We start from the raw sequence: 15,836 nt of genomic DNA, 5'->3' as shown, positions 1-15,836 counted from the left end.
AGTTACGACTAGTGATATCACAGTCATTTCAACGTTAGCGTGGAATTTTAGGCATCACTTGCAGAAACTAAACTTTCATTTTCTGTGAATTAATTTACCTTGTGTTGCATCAAATCAACAGAAAAGTAATCCCCAGAGATAAAGCCTGGCTTTTGGCAGATACAGGAAGTTAGGATGTGTGGGGATTAACGTGGGATCATGTTTATCACCAGACCAACTGAACTTTTACTGTGCGGCTTTGCCGGGAGAGCAGTCTCAGACTTCGTGCATAGGACAGATTAATCTGGTGAAGTTTTAGTCAGAGATACCTTCAAGGAGGTGATAAAACAGCCTGGCTAGTGATGAAATTTTGCAGTGGGCTGACTTCACGTGGAGTCCCTCATATTTAAATGTCATAATCTAGTTTCTTTAAATTCTGAGTCTCCTTAGAGTTTAAAAATGGATGAGTTGCTATAGTGGCTTAATGTTTGGGCAGCGTAATTTGCTTTGGTTTAGGTATTGGGTTTTATTTGCAAGTGGAAGACTGCTAAATAGCTTAGTATACTTTAGCTTTTGAAAAACTGACGGGTGAAGCTGGTCCCTTTTCTTCATTTGGGAAATCTTTCTATCATCAGTCCATGCATAGAATATCTTAAGCGACTATATCATAACATAGGCAGAACCCGGAGGAATCACTATTTGTAAGAGGTGATCTTTAGATTGTAGTAAGTCTTCATTCTATTGGGGCACTTCTCAGTGCTCTCAAAATTTGAGCTGCTTGTAGTCAATGAAGTTCCCACAGTATATTTTGTAAGAGTGGAGAAATAACTTCTGTATCACACTTGGAATTCTAGCAGGAGGTTGGTATGATTATTGTGTGTTCTCACATTTTTATTCTACACCATGTGCAATGTAGCGTGGTCAGAGTATTACTAGATATTCTACGCATCTTCAGTAAATAGGTGCTTTTCCATCCTGAATGACTGAAGATGATTACAGAGAATGAGTGCTTAAGCTAAGGTAACAATTTAGAGGACTAAGATAAATGCTAATACAAAAAAAAGTTAGCATATCCTTTACAAAAACTATGACATGCTTTATTTTGGTTGTTTTTTGATTGTCTGATTCAGAGATTAAGACGTGTCATTAAATATGTACTACAATGTGCACAGTACTTTGCCTTGCTTATGATACGCACTCACGTTGATTACAATTAGTCGTGATAGGAGTAACCTTTATTTTTTCCTAATATGTTTCTAGGTTGTGTGCTGTTTTTGGTGGTATCTATTGTCTTCGCCATTCTGTGCAGTGCCTTGTAGTGGACAAAGAATCTGGACGGTAAGGGTAATATAAGTAACCTTCTGTTTATATACAAAATACAGGTGAAAAATGTGTTAAGTCAATTTAAAAAAAAATGATTCTTCAAAGATCCTCCTTGGTATTAATAACACATCAACCTTGATTAAAAGTAATTTGTGTATAGGTCCTCCAGAACAAGGAAAGTGGGTCTAGAATATAGAAACTAAATTAATTTCCCTGTGATATTACTGCAGCTCCTGATCACCCAAGCTTGGAAGACAAATCATTTCAGCTGCCGGGGGGCTGGTGATGAGTGATGTTAGTTTTCCTTGTGGCCTTACCTACTCTAATTGATTTTCATCAGATGACAACAAAGCCCTCTGTTATTGCATTTTTAAAAATGGAGCTCACCTAAAGACTCATCAGATTAATCTTTGCTGATAATGCATGTCACTCCAAGAGAAAAGACTTTAATGAGTTTTTAGGTAGATTGTTGTCATAAACTATGCTGCCCTCTTATTCTAGGATAAATTCTTTTACAACAATATCAGGCCTGTAGGCGGGTTTAAAGTTGAGCTAAGAAAAATCAATCCATAGTTTTTTCCATAGTGGCATTTTTCACACCTCTGTAAATTGTCATGGTTTCTGTTATATACATTCTATCTGTTATTAGTCTAATTGCAGACTTTGGCTCTTTTAAGAGTCTGTTTTCAGCTTAGTTTCTGTAACCGAAAAGTTCAAAACGTTCTGTAGAAAATTTTGAAAATTAAGCTGGAAAATATGTAGTAACATTTTATTAGGAAAACTAGTAGTTAAATGATCGGTGTAATGTGTTTACTGTCAAGTTGCAGTGCACATTTGATTCTCTGAGCATGGTACTTGTAGCTAGATTTGTCATGACATGGTCAAGTAGCACCTGTTTTTCCTGAAATTCTACAAACAACAGATTTTATCCTTCTGCCAGTTCCGTAAGGTTCTGAAGTTCATTGCACAGTTTTAGAGTTTGAGATGCAAATGTGGCAGTATGTCTTAAGTGCATGATTCATATCCAAATGAAATTATGGCCCTTTCATAAACTCTGTAGTTTTTTTTTAAACAGTCATATTTGAACTTTTATTATAGGGAGCTTTATTTTCCAATAACGTTTAAATAGTTAACTTGCTCTTTCAGAGGGACAAAACTCCTAGTTGTTAGCAACTTCCAAACACCGCTCTATGGAGATCTTAACTGGTCAGTCGTGCTGATTGTCCCAGTTTGCAGCTTCTTCTGCGCATTCTGAAGATCTTTAAAATTAATGTTTTCTTTGTTAGGGTTATATGTGTATTAAAAAAGGTGAAATGCTGCTTTTCCTTTAACCTGTTTTTATGTTTTGGATCTAGTAAGTTCCTCAGGGTTCAAAATAGGTTTCAAGTATCTTTTTTAGGCTATTAGGCTGCTTTAGTGGTTCACTTATGCTATTTTCACTTAAAATTCAAGGATAGATTTTTGAGGTGCAGAATTACTGAAATATTTTTATCAGACTTTACCAGACTTTCATTATTCCAAAAACATTGGTATTTTAATAGTGCCATTTTTTGATGCTGAATATGAAGCAGCACAACGCATCCAGCTTCCCAAGTCTAGTCACCTGCCTTTTCCTTGGAGCCGCCTGCTTGCTTCTATTGTGTCTTTTTAGGTCTCCCATAGTTTCAAAGCAGGTGTTTTACCAAGTAGCATTTCTACATCAAAATAAAAGCAAACAAACAAAAAAATGTATAGATGAGAAGGGAAGTGTCGGACTTCTTTGAGATGATGAAAGTAACGCAGCCTAGGTCAAAGTATGTTTTTTTAAAAAAGTATTTTCAGCAATGAAAATGACCATGTAATGTTCTTTTTTTTTCCTAATAATTCTAAAAAGTTTCAAACATCCTTTTCACCATAGCAAAAATGTCACTCAGAAAGCTGAGTTTCTTTGACCCAAGTATGTGTTTATATTCAGTTATATTATTTTCTCTTGATTGTCTTTTTTCTCACCTGAATACAATACTGCTTTTACTGCTGAGTCCTTTCCTTAGAGTGTTGCTTAGCAAGCTATCCAGTTTGTTGCTAAGATCATCACTTATTTCCTTTCTCTTCTTTTTCTTTCTTCATGCTTACTGTGTATTCCCTTCCAGCACCAGCTCTAATTTCCTCTTGACTTTGGGCTTCAGTGTTTTGCCTAATAAAAATCAGCTATCAAATTGTTAATGAGGGTATTTATGAGTTACTGAGCTTTTGAGTCAACAGGCCATTAATAGTAATTGGTAATAGACAAACTCATATCTCGTTGTCACTACAGCTGCCTCTCTAGTTTCAGAGGCAGCTTACCTTAGTTACAAATAGGTTAAACTCGCAACACTAGAAATTTAGTCAAATTGTGCAGTATTCATGCTTATTTTGTGCAGTATTCATGCTTATTTTATTAGCATTTTCCATAGGCTTCCAAACTTCATCAAGATCTTAGTGCCGTTATTTTTTCACTGTTTTTAATATTCTTGCTTTAGTACATGTAAGGATAATTTATACTTACAGCTACAGCCTTGATTTTCTTCTCAAACTTTTTGTTGATAGTTTAGACTTTAATTTGAAGTCCCTAAATATCACGAAAGTTTATTCCAACTCCTTTCTAGACCTGGCTGACATTCTCTCAAGCACAAGAAAAATAAGAACGCATTAAATAGCTAGTTGAATTGCCTTTTCACTTTTTTACTACCCATAACTGTATATAAGAGAACAATAGATTTCATCCCCAACTGTACAATTATTTTTATTATGTTACTATAGCCCTTTTAATAGTTTATGAAAATAAGATTCAGGGAAGACAGTGTGAAAGTATAGAAACTTTTAGACATACTTACTTCAAGGCTTTGGTAATCCACTTGAAAATTTCTGGTTTTTATGTATTGTATCAGTTTAGGTCTGCTGTTTTAATACGTATGCAGAGCATCCTGCATTCTTGATAGAACTCTGATGCTCTGTTAGAAAATAAAAAACACATCATATTCCTTAGGTTGAGGAAAAAGCACATTGAATGTACGCAGGATAATTAATTTTCTTTTTGTTGTTTATTTTCTCCATGTTTATTGTAGGTCACTTGGGTAATTATGATAAAATTTCAAGTATTTTAAATTACATGGATTGCATTAATAATAATGGTAGGCATTTTATGTTGATCACACTTTACATATGTTTGAAATTACATAATTCTGTCTCAAAAATGGAAAGGATGTGATAAATGGAAATTTATACATCTGTAATAAAAAGATATAGCAAACACATAGTAATTTACATATCTTTCTTGAAATATTGCATACTGGCTTTGTCAGTGCTGGTAAGTCCATTTCAAGGATGTCGCCCTTAGTCCATTAGTTTGGATAATGAGCCCTATAAAGTACATTTATAACTCGTGGCACTGCAAGGAGATGGATTCTAATTTTCATCCTTTTATCTAGACACATTGAAAGAAGGTCAATGGAGGGTTCTGTGTGATTCATTGTCCCAACACATATCAGATGACAGAGACCTGATAATGTCAGTGCATAAGTGTTTTCCATATTTGGAAGCGGTACTTGAAAGAAATTTTCTCAGCACCATCCTTTGAAGTAAAGTGGAGACTGAAATTAAAAGCACTATCTCTTTTTCTGTTTAAAATCTTATCAAATATATGACCTGATAGCTATTCCTGAACAAAGGAGAGGAAACAACACTTAGCAGGAAAATAAAAAGTGTGTAGTTGCTTTTGCTGGCTTTGAGTGATGCAACATGACATTTAATCAACCTTTCCCCTTCTGTAGTGTTTAGGGGGGTGGCAGGGGAAATTGTTTCATAAACAATAAGAAAGGTTATAATTAGAAATGAACTGTAGCAGCTCGACTTCCTTGTTTATTTGCAGTATTCAAATGAGTGCTTGAGAATAAAATCAGGTTAACATTAAGAAAAAACTTCTTAAAGTTGCAAGTGAAACACATGTTGAATAGAATGTGATTGAAACTGTATGAAGAATACTACATGCTTAAACAATGCTTGTATCATTAGACTTTTCTTTTAATCACTGTTTTCAGGTTATCTGTTGAATTTGAATATAGGTATATATCTAGTATCCACATTCCTATGAAATCAGCATTAGAAGTTAGTGTTATAAAAACATGCTTAATTGTCATTAACCTTACATTTGTAAATAAGCATTGTGTGCACCCGTTTTCAGTTCACGTTTCAGACTACAGAAGCAACTGGTTTACTAAAGCTAGTGGCCGCTGATTGCTATTACTTATTTAGGTTTGATTCTCCTCTTCTCTAGTTTTATAGATCGTTTTGATCACAGAAGCTAATGAATAACTTGACGTTACAGAAATGCTGTTTATTCATAAGGCATAACTTGCATGTCAGGTACTTACTAATACAGGAATAATGCTGCACTGTGATAAAACACTTGTAAACCTGTAGGGGATCTCTGCTAGGCAACCTTTTGTTTCCTGTGGTGTTTTTAAGTGTGTGCATGCACGCATGTATATGTAAATGTGTATAAGAATTTACTGGTTTGAATCCTGTGTATTAAATCAACTGAAACATTGAGATGCTGATTCAGAAAAATTTAATTTTTAAAAAAAAGGTACCTTTCATACACCAAGCAAGAGTTAAGTAAAGCTAATTTGCTTTGTTTATTTATATAATAAATGTTCTGATATTGTAGAAAACCTTAAAATCTTGGTTTAGAAATTGGTATTACGTCTTAAAGATCCTTAGGATATGGAAACAAGCTGTACGGAAAGAAACTGTAGTGCACGTGTTTTGCTTACACTTTAGGAAAAGCATTCATTAAGATAGGTGCTCTTTAAACCTGTAGGGATTTCTGAAAATGTTTGCAACGTTTTCAGTTTGAGGAAAATATGTACAATTAAATAGAACACAGATCATGCATACAGGAATCAGCAGTAGAGGTTGGTTTTAGTTAGTGTCGTATGCAGCTTCCTTTTTATTTGTCTCATATATGTGATTCGGTTTCCTGTATGTCATATATAAGTCTGAAGTTTTTTCTTTCATAGAGATTTTTCCCCATGAAAATCTGAAATTTGTATCCTGTTCTCATTTAAGCTCTCTGAATTGCTTCTTTCCTGTGGTTTGCATTTCTGTCCCGTTTATAAGTGTTAGTCTGTTGTGTTACACCTGACTGTGGAAAATTTTTGTAGCAGTGTCTCAACTTTTAATTATTCTCATTTTGTTTTGACCTGCTTGCATTCAGAAAGAATTTTTTTGGGGGGTCTTGGGTTTTTCTTTTTTTATTTTTTCTTTTTCATTTTCAAGTATTGCCTGAGGTGGACAAATACATGTTTGTGTTAGAATTCGTATATATTCAAAGACAAACAGGATCTGTCAAGAACGTTTGTTGCTCTTAAAGCAATGTGCCTTAGTTAATCCTTTTTAGTGTAACTTAGAGATAAATGGTATATTTAGTCACAAATATAGAAGCTCAGGAAAGTTCTCTTGGAACAGTCTTATGCATGCATTTCTCAGGGATTTTTCCTTACATCTCTTAAGTTAATTTGCCATTTAATTTGTCAAATGTTATTGTCAAAATAAACTTGCCTTTGGTAAAGGTTCCTGACTGGGGAAAAACAACACTGCGATAGGGTAGCACCTACAAAATAATTCACAGCATTACTTTTCCATATATCATGAGGTAAGAAACGTATGCCATTTTAATGTACAATCAAATGCCAGTGTTACTAGCTTATATTTAGTTTTCCTTATAAAGTGACCAATTTATTAATGTTCTGACACCATTATCTATAATGGCATTACATGTAAAAAATTGTATATACCAGGTAGAATATATAACTCAACTGAAATTGGTAACTAAATCCTAGAGTTATTTTAGGGGTTCACATGTTAAAGAAATGTGTAGCTAACTTATTTAAAAGATACAAACGATGTGCTATAAAACTCAATTTAGAATGCTTACATATTTATTTTGTTACCTTATATCTAGATTATTTATTTTGGTTTGATTTTTTTTTTAACAGATGCAAAGCTATTGTGGATCATTTTGGACAAAGAATAAGCGCTAACTATTTTATTGTGGAAGATAGTTACCTTTCAGAGAGCATATGCACAAATGTGTGTTACAGGTATGTAGTAAAACAGTAAACATAGTAAATTTCTTTAAATAATAGTGTATAAAGTACCCTGCAAGTTAAACTTAAGAGGTTATTGTCTCCTGCTTTATCTTTGCAGTACAGCTTAGTTCTGTGCATAGTTTTTCTCTTCTTCTATATATTTGAGGGCATACTGTATAGTTTCTATGTTCAGGTTTTCTTAAATTGTCCTCTAAATCATATTCCACTTTTACTTATTAAAAAATCCAGTAGCTCTAAGTGCGTTAGGGATTTCATATTTGTTAAAAAGTGTTTGGAAGGTGGAGGTGCCTATTGCTGTTCTCGCTTTAAATTTGTTCAGGTTTAGAAAAGTATTAAAAGTCATTGTTTTCTCTGATTTTTGTTGTTCTTGCCAAAAGCATTGGACATGTACACTGCCTTTGTCCTTAAAATATTGCAGATGAGATATTAGCCATACTGTAGTAGTAGTTGCAGTGCAGAAATAATCATAGGCAATGGAGGATTAGAAACTTCAATTCATGAACTCCACTCTAGTGCATTTCCCCTCTAGTGCAATCCAAAGTGTCCTATGCTGTTTGGAACATAAAAAGTCCTGTAACGTGCTGCTACTAATCTTGATCAAATAAACAAAATAATTTTTTAAAAATCAGTAGGATATTCAAGCTATTATTTTATGTAACAGCACTGGCTCATTTATTCATCATCTATTCTGGTCATTGAAAAATACTTCATTAATGTTCCAGATGTGGTCCTACTTCGGCAACAGGGAAAATGTCTGACTAATAATCCTATTAATAAAGATTATATGTTTAAATAGCCTTCCCACAATATTATGTTTAGATTGGTATTGCCAAAACTGTGCATCCAAATTGCTATTTTTTAGGTTTTTGTGAAATGCCATAATTGTTTTATTTAATTGTAGGCAGATCTCCAGAGCAGTGCTCATTACAGATCAGACTGTACTAAAGACAGATTCAGAGCAGCAGGTATGTATCAATTTTTTATCACTGATGTCTTTATTAATTGTATGTATTTAATATTGAGTTGTTGGTAGGAATTAATTCATGCTTTTGTTTCTCCTTGAATCCAGCGTTTTAATCATCTCTCTCTACTGATAATTGTTTAATTTGTTAGTCTCTATAAAAATATTAGGAATTTTATTTTATTTTGTTTTATTTTAATTCGATGACTTGGATTTCCTTGTTTGGTTGGCACTATATTAATTAACAGAGTTTCTAAGCTGCTGTCTTTAAGGTAGTTCATTTTGTTTGCTTTTTAATAAACTGTTGCCCTTACTGTTAACTGTTAATTATTTATATTGTCTAAACTTTGTTCAAAGTTCTTTTGGTTTTTTAACGTTCACTTTTACTGTTCGAAGTTCTTATTGTACACTTTCAGATCCTTTAAATGTTTCTGCTTCATCCGTCTTTGCAGACCTTAATTTTAAAGGATATTAATCTGTGTTAAGTGTTTCTTCTGTACTCTTCCTGTAGTCTTACAGGTTACATAGGATCTATGAAATAAGAACATGTATGACAGAGAAGTCTGTTCTTCCTAAGTCTTGCTACTAGCAGCCCTGCATAAAAGTACTCCAGTCATTCTCACCTAACAGTGCTCTGCCCCGTGTTCAAAAACGATTTTGCAGTCTCTTGCCAACAAAGTTTCTAACGTGTCATCCTTTTGGAAAAGGCTGTGATATGAGGTTTTCTTTCTGTTGCGCTGCTGCAGACGTTCCTAACAAAGGTGGCCTTACTGACTTTGGTAGAAATACTTGAATGCTCAAATTCTGCAGGACTGATTGCACAAATTATTACTATTAAATCAGAAAACAAAATTATATAAACGTCTGCAGTTATTTGTCACCTTTGCTCACAATTGTGTTGGTTGCCTCATCCTCCATGTTACTCTGCTTTAACATACGTTGTTCTTTCTGCTTTATAGGTTTCTATTTTGACAGTGCCTCCAGTGGATCTAGGAAAACCAGCAGTTTGCGTCATTGAGTTGTGTTCCTCAACCATGACATGCATGAAGGACACTTGTAAGTACAGGGTCTATGTAATCTTAACCATATTTTTCCCTTTGACTCTATAAACTCTGAAACAAAAGTTAAAATATGTGCGTATCATTCCTCTGCGGCACAATGACCGAGCTACTATCTGAGAAAACAGTGTGTACTGGATTACTGTTATCAGCAGTTGAGAGAAATAGTCCATTGTCGTCTTTCTAGAGCAGTTGTGCTGTTTCTTATGGCTTAGGAATCATACTACAAGATTCTTGTTGCATTCAATTTTTTTTAAAATTTACATGTGTAATCATTTATTTAAAATCTTATTGTGATTTTCACGGTAATAAAGTTTATTATTCTTAATTTCCAAACGGATCAAACATCAAATTTTCTTTTTAACACTTACATGGCTAATAAGCTTGATAGTTGTACTCTATTAGTACTGGGACAACATTCTGTTTGCTGTACAGTAATTATAAAATAGCACGAACAAAGACCTTTTTGTTACGACTGCTGTATTATTTTTTTTTTAAGATTAAAAAAAGTATTAGAATTCCACATTTTGTTTGTTATGCAAGATTTTTAAAACAACTGATGATTTAGCAGAATGGCAGATAAGGTTAGTGGAGAGCTCTAGCAGGATATTTCTTCTCCACTGTAACCAGCTCAGATTGTGCAGTCTTCAAGTCAAAATATTAAGATTTTTTTTTTTACTTAAAAATGTTTTCTTTCTAAAATTTTCTGCCAAGAATTTCTCTTACCACTATAATTAAAGTGCCAAAACCCACCCAAAGTACTTTCTCAAATCATTTCTGAAAAAACCTGTAAGCAAAAGGGTGGGATCTTAGTTAACATAGATGCATGTATTTATTTTTTTTTCCTTTCAGAACTACCTTTAAGATTTAAGAGAATCTTTATGCCATATGACTCTCTGGCTTCAGGAAAAAAGCTACAAATTTTTGTTTTCATAAGGATAGGTTCTCAGTACAAGCATCAAGTATATTTCAGTATTATTTCTAGCAGAATATTTTGGAGCATATGCTGCAGTTTCTGCTTTTTTCTTAATCGGCATATACTGAACAATTAATAGGTAGGTTAATAGATTTATTTTCACTTATTATATTATTTCACAATAATAAATTTTTCCTTCAGTAGATTAAAAAATATTCTAAAGCATGTTAGTTTGTCATTAGTTTGTATTTTTTTGAAAATGGACTTCCTTAGCTGGACTATTACATTGAAATACTTGAATTACACTCTATTTGTGGGCTTTTTATCTTCTGAAAGTTTTAGTGGAGGTGGGATTATGTCCCATTATGAGATTTGGAGGGAAGGAGAGCATCATGATATATTTGAGGTAAAGTTATAAAAATTCTTTTAAGAACTTTGTTATTGGCGTCTGCTGCACTAGATTCTTTAATTCTAAAAATATCTGAGAGATCCCCTTTCTAGAAGGGACATCCCAGTATTTACATTAACAGTTTTCTATGTACAGAGCTTTATGACTCTGTTGTTGGTATTTTATATGAACTTGAACTAGGTGAGCAACAAAATGTTTTCATTGGATATTTGTTTTTCTTTCCAAATTCTTCTTCTGAATTCTGTTAAATAGATTACCAATTTGGGACACTATGGAAGATAAATAGAATTAGAGGTTACCTGACCTAATGCTTTGTAACAAAAAAATAAGTAACTGCGATAATAACCAATTTATTTTACTGTTACCTAGGCTTGAACTCAGTTCTTTGCATATGAAAGAAGAGCAAACTAAGTGATTAAGTCATTCAAAGTTTTATTTCCTACTTAAATAATAAAAAAAAAGATAACGCTGTAATTAAGAACTTAGTGCTATAAAGCATATCGTTAATATTTATCCTTTAAGTAGCTGATTTACTTTATTTAAAGGTTCACAAAATATATATAGCAGAAAGTGAAACTAAAGAAGGATTGATGTTCAAATAGATATAAATTATTAATTTCATGAGAATTTCTGTGGTGCTGAAGAATTAATGTTTCTGTTATTTACTTTTCTTCATAAATTCTTTTCATTTCAGAAGAGAAGGTACTACATTCCTTAATGACATTTGTCTTCATATATTGAAATAATATAGTTGTATTTTAGATATAGCCGAGTTCTAGTTATGGGACATATTTCATAATTTTTTAAAAACTTTTACATCATTATCTGTAAATGGATTTTAACCTGACTGATTTCTCCTTCAAACAATTATTTAAGATAAGTATACAAATACATCTACTTTTTGATCACACTGCATAAATGACAGACATAATCTGTATTGCCAGTTGAGTGGAACCAAACTCCTTCACTTGCCCTAAAAATTGAGACTGTAATGATGAAATCATGAACTAAACTCATCGTTCTTCTTGCTAGAAGAATTACTTGAAGACAAATGTTGTCAACCACTGTAACTAATGCAGTTATACCTGAGTAAATCAAATATAATCAAAATACATACTGTTGACTGTGACTCATAGACTCATAGCCATAACCTTAAAGATAATGTAAAATATTTTATAGAAAGTAAATGATGTGAACTTTAGTGACTTATAGCTGGGTTTTTTTTTTGAGGAAATAATAGCTGGTATTGCAATGTTTGGGGTTGTACACATTTAGTTAAGGTTACAAGGAGACTTTCATTATTACCACCTGTTTTCTTTTACTGTTTTTTTAGTACGTATTCCCTTTAGACAGAAGGTTTGGCTTTGGTTAAATAAAAAATGAATATTAATGTCTGAATATAATCTCTGTGTGTGCAATCTGGAAGAAGAGGAGCACGAAGGGTTAAATTTCTGCTCCTCCTGGAGTCAGTGTCAAACTTTCTGTGGCATAAGTGCGGCCAGAAATCATTCAAGATATGTATGGTGTACTTGTAAACAATGACGCAAATATAGCCAGACTTCAGAGTGAAAAGAGAAAAATGTCATACGGATTTAACGCCATAGCTATACATTGCTATTAAATTGATCAGAAATGTACAGTAATGAAGAAAAAATGAATCAGTTTAAACTTTGTACAAAGATATGTTAAACTTCTTCATGATTCTCTGACAGATACTTCTCTGCTGATAAGTTTCCAGACAACCGTTCACTGTCAAATGAATCTGTTAAGGTAGTTTTATAAAAAGCTTTAAGATGAGGCTTTTAAATATCTGAATGAATGGATGTAAAATCAGGTGGGATAAAGCAGCAGAGTAGCTGGTTCTGTGTCTGAGTAGAGACCACTGGAACAGAAAAGAGGTCAAGGGCTGCATCAAGTGATTATCTTTTCTAAGGAGTCAGCAACTTCACTATTTGCAAAACAGAACAAATAAAGGAATAGTATGTTCCATGAAGAATCTGTTTAGCAACTTTATTTTCATGAAAACAAGTACATGAGTAAGAAATCTAAATATCAAATCTGCATTATTCAAGGAAAACTGTGAATTTTCACAAATCCAAAATTGTATTTAGTGACATTGATTTGCCTGTGCTGTAAGGTGAATTTTGATTAATTATACAGTTCTACAAATGTGTTCTTGTGGTCCAAAATCTTTTCATGTCATCTTTTTCCAGTATGGGTTTGCTGTACTCTGTGATCTGTTTCTGATCTGTACAGAGCACCTCTAGAAATCAAGTACTTGGAATCAATTTTGCAAATTATCAGAAATCCTTACTGGCTCACCTAACCTAATTTCACCCTTACCTAAACACAAAATGGTTGTTTCTCGCATCCTGTAACGTGAATGACTGAAGTGTTGTAGAGCTTTTTTGTTATGTTGTACCAAGGGATTGCATATGTCATAGCTTATATCGCAGAACAGTTTTCTGATATTCAGCAGTGCTTATCTTTAAATTTTCTCTAGTTTGTCAAAACATGACAGTGTTCCCAGTGTTCTTCATTCTCCATGTGGCTGGAGAGAAATAGTTAACTGCCAGCCCTCTTGAGCTGTAAATTAAAACATGAATCCATTCACTTCATCTCTATTTACTGTTTAGTACAATAAAAGAAATTGAAGTCTTGCTCAAACTTTTTACTTCAGTGGAGAAAGATAGCTTCCTACATACTCCTGTACAGCCAGACTTAAACTGTGAGTAGCCAAATTTCCAAATTCCCGCTCAGTCTCAATTTAGCTCTTAAAGGAGAGCATTGATGAAAGTAGTGATATTTGTGGGTTTAGTATGTTGTTGAACTATTGGACTGTCAACACTGGTAAGAATGTTCTTGGGGTTTCTAGAGGTCATTAATGGCAAATATGATGTGTTATCCAGATTCTTGCTGCTGCTTTTCCTGGTATCAATAGACACCATTTCGTAGAATGACATACTTTCTGTCTGCACTGCTGATGTTAAATTATACTTCCATCTTGCCAACATGTATGGAAGAGAGAGATAATTATGAGATGTATTAAGAAAATTTCTCTATGTGGTGTATATACACTGTATTTCCATAAACTTTTCCATAATTTCTTCTCTGGTTTAAAGAAAGTAATTTATATGAAAAGCAATGATTTCTAAAAGCCCGCTGTGCCTTTTAAAAATTGTAAATGATATTTATGTATCTATATATTGGTGATTGTAATTAGTTTGTGTTCTCTTTTAACAGATTTAGTCCATTTAACCTGTCCATCAACTAAAACTGCTAGGGAAGATTTAGAGCCTGTTGTACAGAAGTTATTCAACCTAAATACAGAAAAAGGTAAAAATAAATAAACGAAGTATTAAGAGATTATTTTGCAAAAATATAATTTACCCTTGTAACTAAAGTATCTGTTACTGAACATCTGAATCTTCCATCAGAGTCAACATATGGTGAGCTGCTATTTAGATATCAGCATCTCAAAGTAAATGAATCTATTTTGAGAGTGAGGTTGATTAGACAAAGTCAGGTTTTTTGTATTTCGTGATCTAATGTTCCAGGTCTTCTTCAGGTGTGGTTTAACTTCAATATACAAGGACCATGGCTGTAAGTGTCTAGGACCTTTTTAATTTTTCACATGTTCTTTTTCATGGAAACATATTTGCTTCTCAGCATGTCTTTCAAAGGTGCAGTAGTGAAATGAAATATTTGTGAATCTGGTTTTTTACACTATCCTGTTTTTAGTTATTTCTAGCACTTGGGTATCCCTAACAGAAATTATCAAAACCCCAAAAGTTAGTGATCTGCTTTTCTCCTCCAGCTGCCAGATGTGCACAGTGCTATAAGCTTCTTAGTTTTCTTTTGCCTTCACTTGTTCTAAGACTGTTGCTCACCCTTTGGTTGTCTTCTTCAAGTGCTTACTTGTTTGCTGTTTTTGGTTGAAATTCTCTGGATTCTGCTTTAAGCAGTGGAAGCATAAAGTTATTACACACTGCAGTGTTATCAGGAAGGTAGATTTCCAGTGATTTGCAATAATGAACTATTTGGCCCTAAATTCAAGGAAACCTTGCCAGCTACTTTCATGAACTTTGACCTTGAGATGGACAGTTTCACAGTCCCGGAGGAGAGTAGCAGTTGACAAAGCAGTTGTTGCCTGGAAAGAAATTGTCCCTGAGATAGTTTGAGCTAGTTCCACAGAAGTCTGAAATTTAATCCCGAGATCTTGAATTTAATCATGTTTTTGGTAGATGCTCATAGAATAGGTAGTGTCCACATAGAAGGTGTTGCTGCGTTCCAACCCTGGCAAAGCATTTTTAAATATAGTGTGCTCATACTTAAATACAGTAAATCATAGTTCTTCTATGAGAAAACAATACCTAGCTGTCAGTGGAAGTGTTTATGTTCATATATATGCAAGTCATAAGATGTGGAAGTATTTTATAATATTTATAACTGGTTTGCTTATAATATTTGCTGTTATGCTTCATTCATGAAGCATAACATGAATTCAGGTAGAATTTTCTCCTGTTGAAAAAAAATAAATGCAGTCTTTTATGTGGCCAGTCTGTCTTTTTCCTCTCAGGGCTCTGTAATCAAGAACAGTGTTTCATGAAGGATTGAGTTCAGCTTTTCACAAGTTTGTTTTCCTGTGTTCTTTTCCATTTAAAAAAATTTTTTTTCCTCTATCTTTTAATGAAAAAGCAAATATCTTTTTTTGTTTGTTAGACAATAAAGTGCTTTTAATAGGAAGTGAAGTATTAAATAATACGCATTTTCTTTCTTTTTTGTTATGGGGAAGGCATCTTTGTCCCAAAGATGTAAATTTTTTACTAGGTTTGTAGTACAAGAGCCTTTACAAAACAAATACGTAGAATGCAACTAGGGTTTGTAAATAGAAAACTTTATTAGATTGGAGAGCTGCAAACACTTTTCATGTTGATATTTGTTAATTTAAAGCCCGCTAATTTCCAACTTTTAATATTTAACATATATCTTCATTTCATGTATCTACATTTTCAAGACAGTGCCCTGTGTTTCAAAGACTCAATTGGTGAAGGAAAGATTA

General features: G+C 33.3%; 1 protein-coding gene across 7 annotated transcripts in view; it reads left to right on the top strand.

Annotated features, from left to right (window-relative positions):
• The window catches only part of CHM (CHM Rab escort protein), an 80,199-nt gene that overhangs the window by 48,362 nt on the left and 16,001 nt on the right, over positions 1-15,836 (top strand). For all 7 annotated transcript variants that reach the window (XR_012675522.1, XR_012675524.1, XR_012675521.1 and 4 more), the window contains exons 9-13: positions 1,240-1,317; positions 7,317-7,421; positions 8,332-8,395; positions 9,351-9,447; positions 14,018-14,110. Coding sequence is in view for 1 of the 7 variants with exons in the window: in XM_075161955.1 (XP_075018056.1) it covers positions 1,240-1,317; positions 7,317-7,421; positions 8,332-8,395; positions 9,351-9,447; positions 14,018-14,110 (437 nt within the window). In the remaining 6 variants the exon portion in view is untranslated. The remainder of the gene's footprint in view (positions 1-1,239; positions 1,318-7,316; positions 7,422-8,331; positions 8,396-9,350; positions 9,448-14,017; positions 14,111-15,836) is intronic.

The sequence above is a fragment of the Calonectris borealis genome, chromosome 13 (genome assembly GCF_964195595.1).
Source record: "Calonectris borealis chromosome 13, bCalBor7.hap1.2, whole genome shotgun sequence".
Lineage (NCBI taxonomy): Eukaryota > Metazoa > Chordata > Aves > Procellariiformes > Procellariidae > Calonectris > Calonectris borealis.
The sequence above is the reverse complement of the archived record's forward strand: the minus strand, read 5'-3'. Positions and strand labels throughout refer to the sequence as shown.